This window comes from Symphodus melops (assembly GCF_947650265.1).
Source record: "Symphodus melops genome assembly, chromosome: 10".
Lineage (NCBI taxonomy): Eukaryota > Metazoa > Chordata > Actinopteri > Labriformes > Labridae > Symphodus > Symphodus melops.
In genome coordinates this window covers 13,642,577-13,660,019 of record NC_136700.1, presented here as the reverse complement: position 1 = coordinate 13,660,019, position 17,443 = coordinate 13,642,577, and the positions used below count along the sequence as shown (strand labels likewise).

The 17,443-nt window shown below is 41.4% G+C and overlaps 1 protein-coding gene across 1 annotated transcript in view; it reads left to right on the top strand.

Moving 5' to 3' along the window:
• The window catches only part of dync2h1 (dynein cytoplasmic 2 heavy chain 1), a 187,472-nt gene that overhangs the window by 145,149 nt on the left and 24,880 nt on the right, over nucleotides 1-17,443 (top strand). The window contains exons 81-82 of the mRNA XM_079353769.1: nucleotides 13,735-13,895; nucleotides 14,469-14,594. Of these exons, the coding sequence (XP_079209895.1) occupies nucleotides 13,735-13,895; nucleotides 14,469-14,594 (287 nt within the window). The remainder of the gene's footprint in view (nucleotides 1-13,734; nucleotides 13,896-14,468; nucleotides 14,595-17,443) is intronic.

Genomic DNA, 17,443 nt, shown 5'->3' with positions numbered 1-17,443 from the left:
TCCACGAGCAGCGCTTTGAGAGCTGCTCAACTGGATGCTGAAGATGGACAATAGCCAACTTGTCTTTGAACTCCACGAGCAGCGCTTTGAGAGCTGCTCAACTGGATGCTGAAGATGGACAATAGCCAACTTATCTGACGCATCGTTGTCAACATCAGTTGATGGACATGATAGTAACACAACATCATCCTCTTTGGCACGTCTACATCATTGTATTGGTTGTCCTGGTGGCTTTAAAACAGCTGCCCTGAAATGTCTTTGAACTCCACGAGCAGCGCTTTGAGAGCTGCTCAACTGGATGCTGAAGATGGACAATAGCCAACTTATCTGACGCATCATTGTCAACATCAGTTGATGGACATGATAGTAACACTACATCATCCTCTTTGGCACGTCTACATCATTGTATTGGTAGTCCTTGTGGCTTTAAAACACCTGCCCCGTGTGAGGGTCGAACTCACGACCTTCAGATTATGAGACTGACGCGCTGCCTACTGCGCCAACGAGGCTTGCACTTGTGAGCCATGTGCCTCGTCAAACGTCCAACTGTATGCTTGATTGCTATTTGGAAACAACGTCTTTCAACTCCACTAACAACACAGTGAGAGCTACTCAACCGGATGCTGAAAAAGGACAATAGCCAGTTCTTTTGATGCCTCATTGTCAACAGCAGTTGATGGACATGACTGTAACACAACATCAACCTCTTTGCGGTCTATTTGGCACGTCTACATCATTGTATTGGTTGTCCTGGTGGCTTTAAAACAGCTGCCCTGAAATGTCTTTGAACTCCACGAGCAGCGCTTTGAGAGCTGCTCAACTGGATGCTGAAGATGGACAATAGCCAACTTGTCTTTGAACTCCACGAGCAGCGCTTTGAGAGCTGCTCAACTGGATGCTGAAGATGGACAATAGCCAACTTATCTGACGCATCATTGTCAACATCAGTTGATGGACATGATAGTAACACAACATCATCCTCTTTGGCATGTCTACATCATTGTATTGGTTGTCCTGGTGGCTTTAAAACAGCTGCCCTGAAATGTTTTTGAACTCCACGAGCAGCGCTTTGAGAGCTGCTCAACTGGATGCTGAAGATGGACAATAGCCAACTCATCTGACGCATCATTGTCAACATCAGTTGATGGACATGATAGTAACACTACATCATCCTCTTTGGCACGTCTACATCATTGTACTGGTAGTCCTTGTGGCTTTAAAACACCTGCCCCGTGTGAGGGTCGAACTCACGACCTTCAGATTATGAGACTGACGCGCTGCCTACTGCGCCAACGAGGCTTGCACTTGTGAGTCATGTGCCTCGTCAAAAGTCCAACTGTATGCTTGATTGCTATTTGGAAACAACGTCTTTCAACTCCACTAACAACACAGTGAGAGCTACTTAACCGGATGCTGAAAAAGGACAATAGCCAGTTCTTTTGATGCCTCATTGTCAACAGCAGTTGATGGACATGACTGTAACACAACATCAACCTATTTGGCACGTCTACATCATTGTATTGGTAGTCCTTGTGGCTTTAAAACACCTGCCCCGTGTGAGGGTCGAACTCACGACCTTCAGATTATGAGACTGACGCGCTGCCTACTGCGCCAACGAGGCTTGCACTTGTGAGCCATGTGCCTCGTCAAACGTCCAACTGTATGCTTGATTGCTATTTGGAAACAACGTCTTTCAACTCCACTAACAACACAGTGAGAGCTACTTAACCGGATGCTGAAAAAGGACAATAGCCAGTTCTTTTGATGCCTCATTGTCAACAGCAGTTGATGGACATGACTGTAACACAACATCAACCTATTTGGCACGTCTACATCATTGTATTGGTAGTCCTTGTGGCTTTAAAACACCTGCCCCGTGTGAGGGTCGAACTCACGACCTTCAGATTATGAGACTGACGCGCTGCCTACTGCGCCAAGGCCAGCGCGCATTGGTCGAGGTAAACAACAAGAAATCGGTTGAAATGACGCTGAGATCAGTGGATCGAATCCTGTTCATGATGAACTCGTTGGGATTCCCACATCATAAACATTGTATATTAATATTTCCAAATCAAATATATAAACCCGTGTGCAATTAATCTTTGCCTAATGTCACTATACACAGTTATAAACAACGATAAGAACTCGTTTATTTGGCTGGTTTTGTCCTGTTGTGGCATTATTCGGACAGCAGGTGGCAGATTGGCTTGCATACCAAATCAAACGTTTTCCTTAATCCCCTTTAAATATTATTTGTAGTTTGCAAGATTATCAAATCGTGTTTTAACCATAATTTTAGTATTTTTGCAAAATGTATAAGCCTATATTAAATTCCCCACAACATTTGGCATCAATAACCCTTATTTTAATATTAAGGATTATTACCCTCAAGAGAAACTGACTAGTATTCAAAAGCATGTATGTAGATGACTATAGATATTTATATAGCCTATGAGTGCCTGTGTGTTATATCTTATGGGCAATAAAAAGAAAAGAAAAAGACACATTTAGATTTGTTTCATTTATCTAAAGAGGATAAAGAAGAAATGAAGACAGAAATGTTTGTTTGTTCAATTTGACATTTTATGAAAAACATTAATAAACAACACAGTGATTACAAGAACAATCAAGTGTTGCATAAAAAAATAGAAAAAAAAATAGAATAATAATAAAAACAATAATGGCATATGACACAGCAAACATGAACCGCATGTAGCCAGCCTTTTCCAGTTTTCCAACTGTACTCCTGGTATTCAGGTTCACAGCTACACACTGGAGTAGAGTAAGTAGACAGACTTAAGAAACTCAAGGGTTTTCATTGCTTGGCTTTTGTTTCTTCCCATATCCATGTTTTGCCAGCTCAGCCCTCCATTCTTCGTAAGATTGAGTCTCAGACTCTGTGCAGAACCAGTTTCCAAAGTACTGGCGATGTGACTGTGGCTTTCTGTCCTTGTTGCACTTTTTGCATATGATGACATCCGACTTCTTCTCATATTTTCTTGTCATTTGTCCAGCGCGCTCTTTGTCTTGCTTTCTCTTTCTGTATTGCAGGGTTGTGTATGGGATATCTTTATTTGAGGTCTGTGTCTGAGTGAAGGGTGGCATGAATGATGGTGGCATGGTGACGAGCATCATCTGTGAGGGTCCTGCAGAACACTGCACGGATGGGGGAAAGAGAGGATGTTGGGGTTGTGAAGCCTGGGAGATAGTCTGAGGTTGTGGCCTTCTCTTTAGCTTTGCCTCCCCAGCAGTTAGGAGGAAGAATGAAAGAATGAGGTTCAGCAGCTCCTTTCTGCAAAGCTGCAAGAAGCGTTTCAGTTGCTGCCATCGGTGCGTCTGGAGCTGGGATGCCTTGCATCACAGTTTGTTGTTCCTGTGACCTACAACGCCTGCTGTACCTGAAGACAAAACAAAACAAAACAAAAAAAAACTTCAGTTTTATCAGCTGATCAAATGTATCCTCCAATAGCACACTTCATCACATAAGATAAGTTAAGATATAAGGTTTTATTGTTCTCAAAGGAACATTTGTCTTTAAAATAGCACATACATTTATTTTACTTCACAGGTTATCTACATTTCTTTATATAAATATGAGTCTATTTTTAATTGCACGGGTTTAATTTGTAATTTGTTTATTCTGAGTCATATAGGGGGTCCTCTCCATCTTGTTTCGGGTTTATCTATGGTTTAAATATGTAAGGGAGGGAGGACAGCAGTTGTTGAACACTAATGTCTTGTATCCCTGTGTCCCGCATGTCATGTATGTATGTATGTATACGTATGTATGTATGTATGTATGTATGTATATGTGTGTGTGTGTGTGTGTGTGTGTGTGTGTGTGTGTGTGTGTGTGTGTGTGTGTGTGTGTAGCGGTTTCATATATATATATATACACACACAAACTTGTATTATCAACACTATAGCATGATTACACTTTTTTAAAACTGTTTTCACATTTAACAATGAAATGGTCCTTCGTTTCATCATTCTTGTAATTTTTTTTTACTGAAAATAATGTAAGGCCATGAAGTTTCAGGTGGAAATCACTTGTTATTGTATTGTTTTACGGTAATTAAAAACACAAAACGGGTTAATTCGACCCAAACACTACTTTCCTATATGCCTGTTTTTTTACACCCATTACATTCAGTCATGATCGCCTTGTCATGCTATGCTCATAGCCACATTACACGAACTAAGTTAAAACAACTAACAGTAGCCTTGGGCCGGGCTAGTAATTCGGTGAATATATTTATTTTAATAAAAGTTTACTTACCAGAAGCCGGCGCTGGCGTTACTAAGCAACTCTGAGGCGGGGACATCCGAGTGGGGCGGGACATCGGTGTGAATCTTGGTAGCGATACGAGCGCTGATTGGCCACATCGTGGTAGAATTCTGGTAGATTCTTGGTAGCAGACAGGGACGTGATTGGTTGCCACTACCAAGATTCACCTCGACCGACGGGTGGCGGGGGGCGCCAACGAGGCTTGCACTTGTGAGCCATGTGCCTCGTCAAACGTCCAACTGTATGCTTGATTGCTATTTGGAAACAACGTCTTTCAACTCCACTAACAACACAGTGAGAGCTACTCAACCGGATGCTGAAAAAGGACAATAGCCAGTTCTTTTGATGCCTCATTGTCAACAGCAGTTGATGGACATGACTGTAACACAACATCAACCTCTTTGCGGTCTATTTGGCACGTCTACATCATTGTATTGGTTGTCCTGGTGGCTTTAAAACAGCTGCCCTGAAATGTCTTTGAACTCCACGAGCAGCGCTTTGAGAGCTGCTCAACTGGATGCTGAAGATGGACAATAGCCAACTTGTCTTTGAACTCCACGAGCAGCGCTTTGAGAGCTGCTCAACTGGATGCTGAAGATGGACAATAGCCAACTTATCTGACGCATCATTGTCAACATCAGTTGATGGACATGATAGTAACACAACATCATCCTCTTTGGCACGTCTACATCATTGTATTGGTTGTCCTGGTGGCTTTAAAACAGCTGCCCTGAAATGTCTTTGAACTCCACGAGCAGCGCTTTGAGAGCTGCTCAACTGGATGCTGAAGATGGACAATAGCCAACTTATCTGACGCATCATTGTCAACATCAGTTGATGGACATGATAGTAACACTACATCATCCTCTTTGGCACGTCTACATCATTGTACTGGTAGTCCTTGTGGCTTTAAAACACCTGCCCCGTGTGAGGGTCGAACTCACGACCTTCAGATTATGAGACTGACGCGCTGCCTACTGCGCCAACGAGGCTTGCACTTGTGAGCCATGTGCCTCGTCAAACGTCCAACTGTATGCTTGATTGCTATTTGGAAACAACGTCTTTCAACTCCACTAACAACACAGTGAGAGCTACTTAACCGGATGCTGAAAAAGGACAATAGCCAGTTCTTTTGATGCCTCATTGTCAACATCAGTTGATGGACATGACTGTAACACAACATCAACCTCTTTGGCACGTCTACATCATTGTATTGGTAGTCCTTGTGGCTTTAAAACACCTGCCCCGTGTGAGGGTCGAACTCACGACCTTCAGATTATGAGACTGACGCGCTGCCTACTGCGCCAAGGCCAGCGCGCATTGGTCGAGGTAAACAACAAGAAATCGGTTGAAATGACGCTGAGATCAGTAGATCGAATCCTGTTCATGATGAACTCGTTGGGATTCCCACATCATAAACATTGTATATTAATATTTCCAAATCAAATATATAAACCCGTGTGCAATTAATCTTTGCCTAATGTCACTATACACAGTTATAAACAACGATAAGAACTCGTTTATTTGGCTGGTTTTGTCCTGTTGTGGCATTATTCGGACAGCAGGTGGCAGATTGGCTTGCATACCAAATCAAATGTTTTCCTTAATCCCCTTTAAATATTATTTGTAGTTTGCAAGATTATCAAATCGTGTTTTAACCATAATTTTAGTATTTTTGCAAAATGTATAAGCCTATATTAAATTCCCCACAACATTTGGCATCAATAACCCTTATTTTAATATTAAGGATTATTACCCTCAAGAGAAACTGACTAGTATTCAAAAGCATGTATGTAGATGACTATAGATATTTATATAGCCTATGAGTGCCTGTGTGTTATATCTTATGGGCAATAAAAAGAAAAGAAAAAGACACATTTAGATTTGTTTCATTTATCTAAAGAGGATAAAGAAGAAATGAAGACAGAAATGTTTGTTTGTTCAATTTGACATTTTATGAAAAACATTAATAAACAACACAGTGATTACAAGAACAATCAAGTGTTGCATAAAAAAATAGAAAAAAAAATAGAATAATAATAAAAACAATAATGGCATATGACACAGCAAACATGAACCGCATGTAGCCAGCCTTTTCCAGTTTTCCAACTGTACTCCTGGTATTCAGGTTCACAGCTACACACTGGAGTAGAGTAAGTAGACAGACTTAAGAAACTCAAGGGTTTTCATTGCTTGGCTTTTGTTTCTTCCCATATCCATGTTTTGCCAGCTCAGCCCTCCATTCTTCGTAAGATTGAGTCTCAGACTCTGTGCAGAACCAGTTTCCAAAGTACTGGCGATGTGACTGTGGCTTTCTGTCCTTGTTGCACTTTTTGCATATGATGACATCCGACTTCTTCTCATATTTTCTTGTCATTTGTCCAGCGCGCTCTTTGTCTTGCTTTCTCTTTCTGTATTGCAGGGTTGTGTATGGGATATCTTTATTTGAGGTCTGTGTCTGAGTGAAGGGTGGCATGAATGATGGTGGCATGGTGACGAGCATCATCTGTGAGGGTCCTGCAGAACACTGCACGGATGGGGGAAAGAGAGGATGTTGGGGTTGTGAAGCCTGGGAGATAGTCTGAGGTTGTGGCCTTCTCTTTAGCTTTGCCTCCCCAGCAGTTAGGAGGAAGAATGAAAGAATGAGGTTCAGCAGCTCCTTTCTGCAAAGCTGCAAGAAGCGTTTCAGTTGCTGCCATCGGTGCGTCTGGAGCTGGGATGCCTTGCATCACAGTTTGTTGTTCCTGTGACCTACAACGCCTGCTGTACCTGAAGACAAAACAAAACAAAAACAAAAAAAACTTCAGTTTTATCAGCTGATCAAATGTATCCTCCAATAGCACTTCATCACATAAGATAAGTTAAGATATAAGGTTTTATTGTTCTCAAAGGAACATTTGTCTTTAAAATAGCACATACATTTATTTTACTTCACAGGTTATCTACATTTCTTTATATAAATATGAGTCTATTTTTAATTGCACGGGTTTAATTTGTAATTTGTTTATTCTGAGTCATATAGGGGGTCCTCTCCATCTTGTTTCGGGTTTATCTATGGTTTAAATATGTAAGGGAGGGAGGACAGCAGTTGTTGAACACTAATGTCTTGTATCCCTGTGTCCCGCATGTCATGTATGTATGTATGTATACGTATGTGTGTGTGTGTGTGTGTGTGTGTGTGTGTGTGTGTGTGTGTGTGTGTGTGTGTGTGTGTGTGTAGCGGTTTCATATATATATATATACACACACAAACTTGTATTATCAACACTATAGCATGATTACACTTTTTTAAAACTGTTTTCACATTTAACAATGAAATGGTCCTTCGTTTCATCATTCTTGTAATTTTTTTTTACTGAAAATAATGTAAGGCCATGAAGTTTCAGGTGGAAATCACTTGTTATTGTATTGTTTTACGGTAATTAAAAACACAAAACGGGTTAATTCGACCCAAACACTACTTTCCTATATGCCTGTTTTTTTACACCCATTACATTCAGTCATGATCGCCTTGTCATGCTATGCTCATAGCCACATTACACGAACTAAGTTAAAACAACTAACAGTAGCCTTGGGCCGGGCTAGTAATTCGGTGAATATATTTATTTTAATAAAAGTTTACTTACCAGAAGCCGGCGCTGGCGTTACTAAGCAACTCTGAGGCGGGGACATCCGAGTGGGACGGGACATCGGTGTGAATCTTGGTAGCGATACGAGCGCTGATTGGCCACATCGTGGTAGAATTCTGGTAGATTCTTGGTAGCAGACAGGGACGTGATTGGTTGCCACTACCAAGATTCACCTCGACCGACGGGTGGCGGGGGGCGCCAACGAGGCTTGCACTTGTGAGCCATGTGCCTCGTCAAACGTCCAACTGTATGCTTGATTGCTATTTGGAAACAACGTCTTTCAACTCCACTAACAACACAGTGAGAGCTACTCAACCGGATGCTGAAAAAGGACAATAGCCAGTTCTTTTGATGCCTCATTGTCAACAGCAGTTGATGGACATGACTGTAACACAACATCAACCTATTTGGCACGTCTACATCATTGTATTGGTAGTCCTTGTGGCTTTAAAACACCTGCCCCGTGTGAGGGTCGAACTCACGACCTTCAGATTATGAGACTGACGCGCTGCCTACTGCGCCAAGGCCAGCGCGCATTGGTCGAGGTAAACAACAAGAAATCGGTTGAAATGACGCTGAGATCAGTAGATCGAATCCTGTTCATGATGAACTCGTTGGGATTCCCACATCATAAACATTGTATATTAATATTTCCAAATCAAATATATAAACCCGTGTGCAATTAATCTTTGCCTAATGTCACTATACACAGTTATAAACAACGATAAGAACTCATTTATTTGGCTGGTTTTGTCCTGTTGTGGCATTATTCGGACAGCAGGTGGCAGATTGGCTTGCATACCAAATCAAATGTTTTCCTTAATCCCCTTTAAATATTATTTGTAGTTTGCAAGATTATCAAATCGTGTTTTAACCATAATTTTAGTATTTTTGCAAAATGTATAAGCCTATATTAAATTCCCCACAACATTTGGCATCAATAACCCTTATTTTAATATTAAGGATTATTACCCTCAAGAGAAACTGACTAGTATTCAAAAGCATGTATGTAGATGACTATAGATATTTATATAGCCTATGAGTGCCTGTGTGTTATATCTTATGGGCAATAAAAAGAAAAGAAAAAGACACATTTAGATTTGTTTCATTTATCTAAAGAGGATAAAGAAGAAATGAAGACAGAAATGTTTGTTTGTTCAATTTGACATTTTATGAAAAACATTAATAAACAACACAGTGATTACAAGAACAATCAAGTGTTGCATAAAAAAATAGAAAAAAAAATAGAATAATAATAAAAACAATAATGGCATATGACACAGCAAACATGAACCGCATGTAGCCAGCCTTTTCCAGTTTTCCAACTGTACTCCTGGTATTCAGGTTCACAGCTACACACTGGAGTAGAGTAAGTAGACAGACTTAAGAAACTCAAGGGTTTTCATTGCTTGGCTTTTGTTTCTTCCCATATCCATGTTTTGCCAGCTCAGCCCTCCATTCTTCGTAAGATTGAGTCTCAGACTCTGTGCAGAACCAGTTTCCAAAGTACTGGCGATGTGACTGTGGCTTTCTGTCCTTGTTGCACTTTTTGCATATGATGACATCCGACTTCTTCTCATATTTTCTTGTCATTTGTCCAGCGCGCTCTTTGTCTTGCTTTCTCTTTCTGTATTGCAGGGTTGTGTATGGGATATCTTTATTTGAGGTCTGTGTCTGAGTGAAGGGTGGCATGAATGATGGTGGCATGGTGACGAGCATCATCTGTGAGGGTCCTGCAGAACACTGCACGGATGGGGGAAAGAGAGGATGTTGGGGTTGTGAAGCCTGGGAGATAGTCTGAGGTTGTGGCCTTCTCTTTAGCTTTGCCTCCCCAGCAGTTAGGAGGAAGAATGAAAGAATGAGGTTCAGCAGCTCCTTTCTGCAAAGCTGCAAGAAGCGTTTCAGTTGCTGCCATCGGTGCGTCTGGAGCTGGGATGCCTTGCATCACAGTTTGTTGTTCCTGTGACCTACAACGCCTGCTGTACCTGAAGACAAAACAAAACAAAAACAAAAAAAACTTCAGTTTTATCAGCTGATCAAATGTATCCTCCAATAGCACTTCATCACATAAGATAAGTTAAGATATAAGGTTTTATTGTTCTCAAAGGAACATTTGTCTTTAAAATAGCACATACATTTATTTTACTTCACAGGTTATCTACATTTCTTTATATAAATATGAGTCTATTTTTAATTGCACGGGTTTAATTTGTAATTTGTTTATTCTGAGTCATATAGGGGGTCCTCTCCATCTTGTTTCGGGTTTATCTATGGTTTAAATATGTAAGGGAGGGAGGACAGCAGTTGTTGAACACTAATGTCTTGTATCCCTGTGTCCCGCATGTCATGTATGTATGTATGTATACGTATGTGTGTGTGTGTGTGTGTGTGTGTGTGTGTGTGTGTGTGTGTGTGTGTGTGTGTGTGTGTGTGTGTGTGTGTGTGTAGCGGTTTCATATATATATATATACACACACAAACTTGTATTATCAACACTATAGCATGATTACACTTTTTTAAAACTGTTTTCACATTTAACAATGAAATGGTCCTTCGTTTCATCATTCTTGTAATTTTTTTTTACTGAAAATAATGTAAGGCCATGAAGTTTCAGGTGGAAATCACTTGTTATTGTATTGTTTTACGGTAATTAAAAACACAAAACGGGTTAATTCGACCCAAACACTACTTTCCTATATGCCTGTTTTTTTACACCCATTACATTCAGTCATGATCGCCTTGTCATGCTATGCTCATAGCCACATTACACGAACTAAGTTAAAACAACTAACAGTAGCCTTGGGCCGGGCTAGTAATTCGGTGAATATATTTATTTTAATAAAAGTTTACTTACCAGAAGCCGGCGCTGGCGTTACTAAGCAACTCTGAGGCGGGGACATCCGAGTGGGGCGGGACATCGGTGTGAATCTTGGTAGCGATACGAGCGCTGATTGGCCACATCGTGGTAGAATTCTGGTAGATTCTTGGTAGCAGACAGGGACGTGATTGGTTGCCACTACCAAGATTCACCTCGACCGACGGGTGGCGGGGGGCGCCAACGAGGCTTGCACTTGTGAGCCATGTGCCTCGTCAAACGTCCAACTGTTTGCTTTATTGCTATTTGGAAACAACGTCTTTCAACTCCACTAACAACAAAGTGAGAGCTACTCAACCGGATGCTGAAAAAGGACAATAGCCAGTTCTTTTGATGCCTCATTGTCAACAGCAGTTGATGGACATGACTGTAACACAACATCAACCTATTTGGCACGTCTACATCATTGTATTGGTTGTCCTGTTGGCTTTAAAACAGCTGCCCTGAAATGTCTTTGAACTCCACGAGCAGCGCTTTGAGAGCTGCTCAACTGGATGCTGAAGATGGACAAATGCCAACTTATCTGACGCATCATTGTCAACATCAGTTGATGGACATGACTGTAACACAACATCAACTTCTTTGGCACGTCTACATCATGATACTGGTAGTCCTTGTGGCTTTAAAACACCTGCCCCGTGTGAGGGTCGAACTCACGACCTTCAGATTATGAGACTGACGCGCTGCCTACTGCGCCAACGAGGCTTGCAGTTGTGAGCCATGTGCCTCGTCAAACGTCCAACTGTATGCTTGATTGCTATTTGGAAACAACGTCTTTCAACTCCACTAACAACACAGTGAGAGCTACTCAACCGGATGCTGAAAAAGGACAATAGCTAGTTCTTTTGATGCCTCATTGTCAACAGCAGTTGATGGACATGACTGTAACACAACATCAACCTCTTTGCGGTCTATTTGGCACGTCTACATCATTGTATTGGTTGTCCTTGTGGCTTTAAAACACCTGCCCCGTGTGAGGGTTGAACTCTGACGCCTCATTGTCACTTTTGAAAACAGCAGTTGATGGACATGAAGGTAACACAACATCAACCTCTTTGCAGTCTTTTTGTTTCGTCAACATCATTGTATTGGTTGTCCACAAACTCAGTCACAGCTGTTAAACAGCTGCTCTACTGTCTCATTATGAGTAGCACTCAGGCCTTTGTGATTGTCCATGCGTGGCCATCGGCTCAACTTTGAAGGGCCCCATCAACCGTGCTCTGTTTTAGCTTCACATTTACTATGTATACTAACTTTTAAAACACGTTTTTTGGATATGTCAGAGTCTTTTCAAGGCATTGTCTCTTGGTGTTTTTGCCCGTGGACTCCTTTAATTAAACTTGCACTTATTGCCTCACCCTAATGAAGAGACAGTCCTTTCACTCTTTGAACGCAAAATGAACCAACTGTGGAAAGTGTTGTTTGTGTACAAGTGTGTGATGTTCTTGATAGTGTATGTCTATGTGAGAGAGTGAAAGAGACAGAAATAAAAAAAGAGGAACAGGAGAGAAGAAGGTTTTGTGTATATTTGTATGTGTTTTTGGCAGTAAATCAGTATGCTAATGAGGCATGGTCTGTAATCCTCTTAGAGCTAATCTCTCTCAATCCACCCAGTCCAGGCCTGGGCACTGCTCACGCATAGGCATGCCTGGGTTAACACAACCACACACAAACACATGCACTTGCTACTTTGCTTTTACTTCTCAAAAACACTCTTTCACATTCTCACAAACAAAAAAGGCTATCAGTCCCTGGTTTATCATGAATCAGCAAAGAAAACACCCTGCTTTTATCCTGCAGATAACTCTGAAATAGAAAAATATTATTGTCGGACATCAGTGACGATGTATTTTTTGTTGTGGCCAAGTGTCTGCTCGTTAATTCTTCGACATTCACATTCTCCTCCACTATGTAGTGTCTGAACCAGACAGAGACCATAGCAATCGTCTTTCTCTCGTCTCTTCTTTGCCCCGACTGTGTTGAAGAACAACCAAGGTGAACTTTGCTTTTTCAGACAGTGAGTGCCTGTCTGCAGCACAAGTTCTGATAACCTGCCTATGTCAAAGGTAATTGCACATGCATGTTCTCTAAATTCTCCCTTTTTTGGTGTCAGACAGTACAGGCCATGTGGTCGGATTACTGTTTTGCTCAGTGTTTCCATGGTGATGAAGCAAAAGGCCGTTTTGAGATGTTCTCTATGAAGACCTTGTGTGCGTGTATGCACTGTATGCGTACTTCAGTGAAGCAGATTGCATTTGGCAGCAGACTCTAAGAGGATGTTCAAGCGGAGGTAGTCGTCTGAACCAGAAATAGAGAGCTTTGTGTGTGTGGGTGTGCGTGTTTGTGTGTGAAACCATATTTGCTGATACATGTGTGAACGCTACATTCACACTTTGTGTGCTTGTATCACTTGTGTGTCACCATGAACTCATCAGATTTCATATATTCGAGCAGAATTAAAAACTAATGCTCAGTTAGGAAATGTGCACATGTAAACACACTTTGAGAAAGATACACAAAGAGCCTGGCCTCTCAACACCTGAGGGATCACAATGTATTCTTCTGTTATGTGTGGTTAATACTGCTGCATACAGTACTCAGTATGCACAGCACATCACACTCCTAATCTCTCTCTCTGTCTTCCTCTGGTGCCTCTCTCCTTTTTTCCACCGTTGCCTCCTGTCTGCTCTGCTTCTTTTCTCCTTTTTTTTTTAGCCTATTCATCGACCTCCCAATGGAATACTACTTACTAGCATTTCCAGCGATATCTTCTACTTTTCGGTTGCCTCTTCTCAACCCCTTGATGTACCCTCTCTGTGTAGTAGATAAAGTCATTTTGACTGCAAAGAAGCATATCAACCGTATATCAAATATTGCATAGAATTTACAGATTTCTTTCGCACCCTTTATATTCTTCCTATCTGTGTTCCTCTTCTTTGCAGGTATGAAAGAGCTTTCCCCACCTCCTCTGAACCTGCGGCGCCTCTACGCTGAGACATTGGAATGGGAGCCAGTGTTGATCATCATCTCCCCAGGGGCAGACCCATCCCAGGAGCTTGCTGAACTAGCAGCTGAAACTGTGGGCAGGGAAAACTATCACGAGGTAGAGAATAACAAGAGTAAATGAGTAACAAGATTTGATGTATGTAAATGCTGAGTGTGCTTCAGCTTCCTTAACATTGACTTGAAAGACAGTTTTGAGACATAGGGCGTCATCATATTTGTCGCCAGAGTCCACTGACAGTCCTCCACACCGGCTGTTTTTAAAAAAAAAATTATTTGTGGTTAATAAATCCTTTGAAGAATTTAAGCAAAAACCTCTAAAGCATCACTATGTAACTTTTCCAGCTTAAAATGTTGCTTCAAAGTCGATCTAATAGTAAATTAACATATATTGAGAAGAGGTTCAAAAGATGAACAAAATGCCACTCCATGGATTATGTTCGATACTCTTACCCTAAGACTGATAAGCTGCGACTTCTTGGCTTCTGTATGGGAACTCTTTTGTTAAATATTATATTTGGAGGCTCAGTATTTCAATCCTGTAACTCAAGAGAAAAGTGAATTAAAATATCAAATCAGATTATCTAGCCCTCTTTCTTTTGAAAGATTACAATACAGAATCAAATGTTCCAATCCACTGCTCCTGTTTCTCGCCCCCCTCTACTCTGTCTAGATCTCCATGGGTCAGGGACAGGCTGATGTGGCCTTAGCTACACTCAGAGAGTCTTCCCGAAACGGAGACTGGCTTTGCCTAAAAAACCTTCATCTCGTCACTGCATGGCTGCCCCTCTTGGAAAAGGTCAGTTCTCTGTGTGTAAGAACATGAGATTATAGCATACTTTGCTTGTGTAAATGTGTGTTTGCATTGTGCTTTACTTAAAATGAAGCAAGTTAAATGTATATCTCAGCCCTTGTGCACATGTTGCTCATCCTGTATGTTTACATCATTAACTGTTGCTTCGTCAGCCACTTCTGCGTTGTTATTTTTACGTAACGTCACCTCAGGAAATCCCCTGTCCCCCCTCCCATCTGACAGGGGTAGTCTCCACCTGTGAGGAGGATATGTGAATGGCTAGGCCGGGAGAATCTCGGGAGCAGTTCTCCCATATAAGGATATTATATTATGGTCTATGGTTAGTTGTGTCTCACATTACACACATCTCTCAAAACCAAGGTCCACTGTTTTCAAAATTCTTCTGAAATTTTTCAAGATGAATACATTGTTTTCCCACTGAAACTACTCAGCAAAAATCATTTCTATAAAAAGAATGTTTGACATAGTTTTTTCAAGATTTGGCAAAAAAAATGAAAAACCCTTAAAACAGCAACTGCAATTTGCATACCTGCATCTTTATTTCTGAAAATGAAGAGGACACTTCAACACATAATCCGGACATGGCTTTACTATTTCCTTTGTTCTATATGTAGATACTGTATGTTGGAGGATGTGTTCTTTCACCATTACCATTTACCATTCTCTTAAAGTCACAGAGTGGTTTGCAGCCCATCTCAGAATGTCTTTACCACTTTAATCCCTCAAACTCATAGGGATGTAAAGACGTGATCAGACGTCCCTCCTAAACCCCATGAAGGCTAGATGTCTGGACATATATGCAGCTTCCCAGCAATAGATCAGTCATGCTTAAGTATCCTTAAACAGGGCAATTGAGAGTTGGTTAGAAAATGCAGAAGACCAGGTCATTAAGTTCATTTTGAGCACTTGGAATTACAGTACTTAATTTAAAATGTCCAAAAAGCAAAACACTAAATCTTATCGAAGCACACTGCAGCATCTTTGATTCAGTTCTGTCGCGTATACTGCAAGGCAGTGCAATCAGTGCACTGAAGAGATGTCCTTCTTCCTGTTTTAACAGTGTTCTCAAGTGTGGAGGACGTATGCGTTGTTGTCTCAAAGATGTTTATCATGCTTCACTGAGGGAAAAGCTCTCTGAATTATGTGAAGAAGTGCATTCAGTATGTTGTAATGTGTGCAATGTAAACAACCTTTTATATTGTGTCTTTTCCACTTTGTTTGGGCTTTTTTTGTATGCATGTGCTTTTCCTGTGGCTCTGCTAGGTGTTCTGTCACTGTTGCCATATTTACCCGGAGGACACAGCTGTTTGCAGTGATGCTTGTATTTTGGGTCTGTGCGAATGCCCTCGTGTGTGTGTGTGTGTGTGTGTGTGTGTGTGTGTGCGTGTGCGTGTGCGTGTGCGAATGCCCTCGTGTGTGTGTGTGTGTGTGTGTGTGTGTGTGTGTGTGTGTGAGTGTTGAGGTGTTAGCACATGTGCGCCCTTGGGTTAGCCAGATAACCCTCCTGTCCTGAGTCTGCTGTGCACCTGACTACAACCATACCTCATTATCTTCTACCATGTCCTGCTCCGCTCCCCTCCCCTCACTTCTCTATCTCTCCTAGTGTTTCACTTTGTATTGTCCTTTTATTGTACTCCGCTACCCCCTCACCATTTTTTCCTTGTGTAATTCAAACTCTCTTTCCGTCTGTCTGTTTTTCGCTCACTGTTTCTTTGTCTCGCTCCCTGCCCAGCAACCGATGAGGTTGAGCTCTCTGCAGTCGAGCTTGAAATGAAAAAACTGACGCAATGAAGGGAGCGAGGGATGCAGGGAACATAGGAAAGAAAGAATGAAGACACAGTAGATGCAAAAGCGGGCAAAGCACAGGGGAAGATATCAAGTGAGCGTCAGTGAGCAGGCGGAAATTCTACCAAGATTTGGATTTGTTTTAGTTTCCTCCTCTGTTTCTGTATCTGTGACCATCTGTTCTGTCTCTTCTGTTACTGTATCGCTAAATGTAGTTTCCAATATTCTCAGACTTCTCTTTACCATCTGTCTCTCAACTCCCTCCCCCCGTTTCACTTTACGAGTTGGTCATTTAGAGAGAGGCAAAAGTAGGGAATGGAGGCAGAGAAGCAGAGCGGTCAGTGTTCATAATTGAAGTTGGCAGTGCAGATGTCCTCTCATCCCTGTCTGCTCATATTCTTCCACTTGTGCTGTTTTCTATCTCACATTAGCCACTCCATCCATCAGTTTATGTACATATCATCTAACCAAATAGGGGTCTGTATGTATCCATTTAAACGTGTCGATCTTCATATCAAAGAAACATAACAAAAAATAAATAGGTCATCATCATCTTTCAGAATAATGTTTATTGTAATACAATCAGTTTTAACTGGCACAGTATTCAGGCACAACTGCAATCCTGAGTTTCTTAGATCGATAATTCTATAGTGTGAAAACACAAATATCCACTTGGAAAATATGTGTGTGAATTAAACCTGTAGAGCTTCAGAATTGTTGTGACATTGATGCACTAACAGTCAAATAATCATGGGCTTTCTCCGCTCTGTTTATTTCCCTGATTCTCTGTATTACCCATCTCCCCCTGTTGGTTGTTAAATATTTCTATTCCACTACCTCTTGGAAGACTATAATCTTATCAGGCACATCATTGCACACGCACACACTATATGAGACAGCGGCGTATTCTTCGATAGCTGTCAGTTCCAGTGTTCCATGATCTTCGGCTAACACGTGTGCTGTCATGTGGGTGAATTAGGTTCTAAATGATGCGGAAACACATCGATTGCAATTCTAAATACGTGAGTTTACACTGAACTTGTGATTAT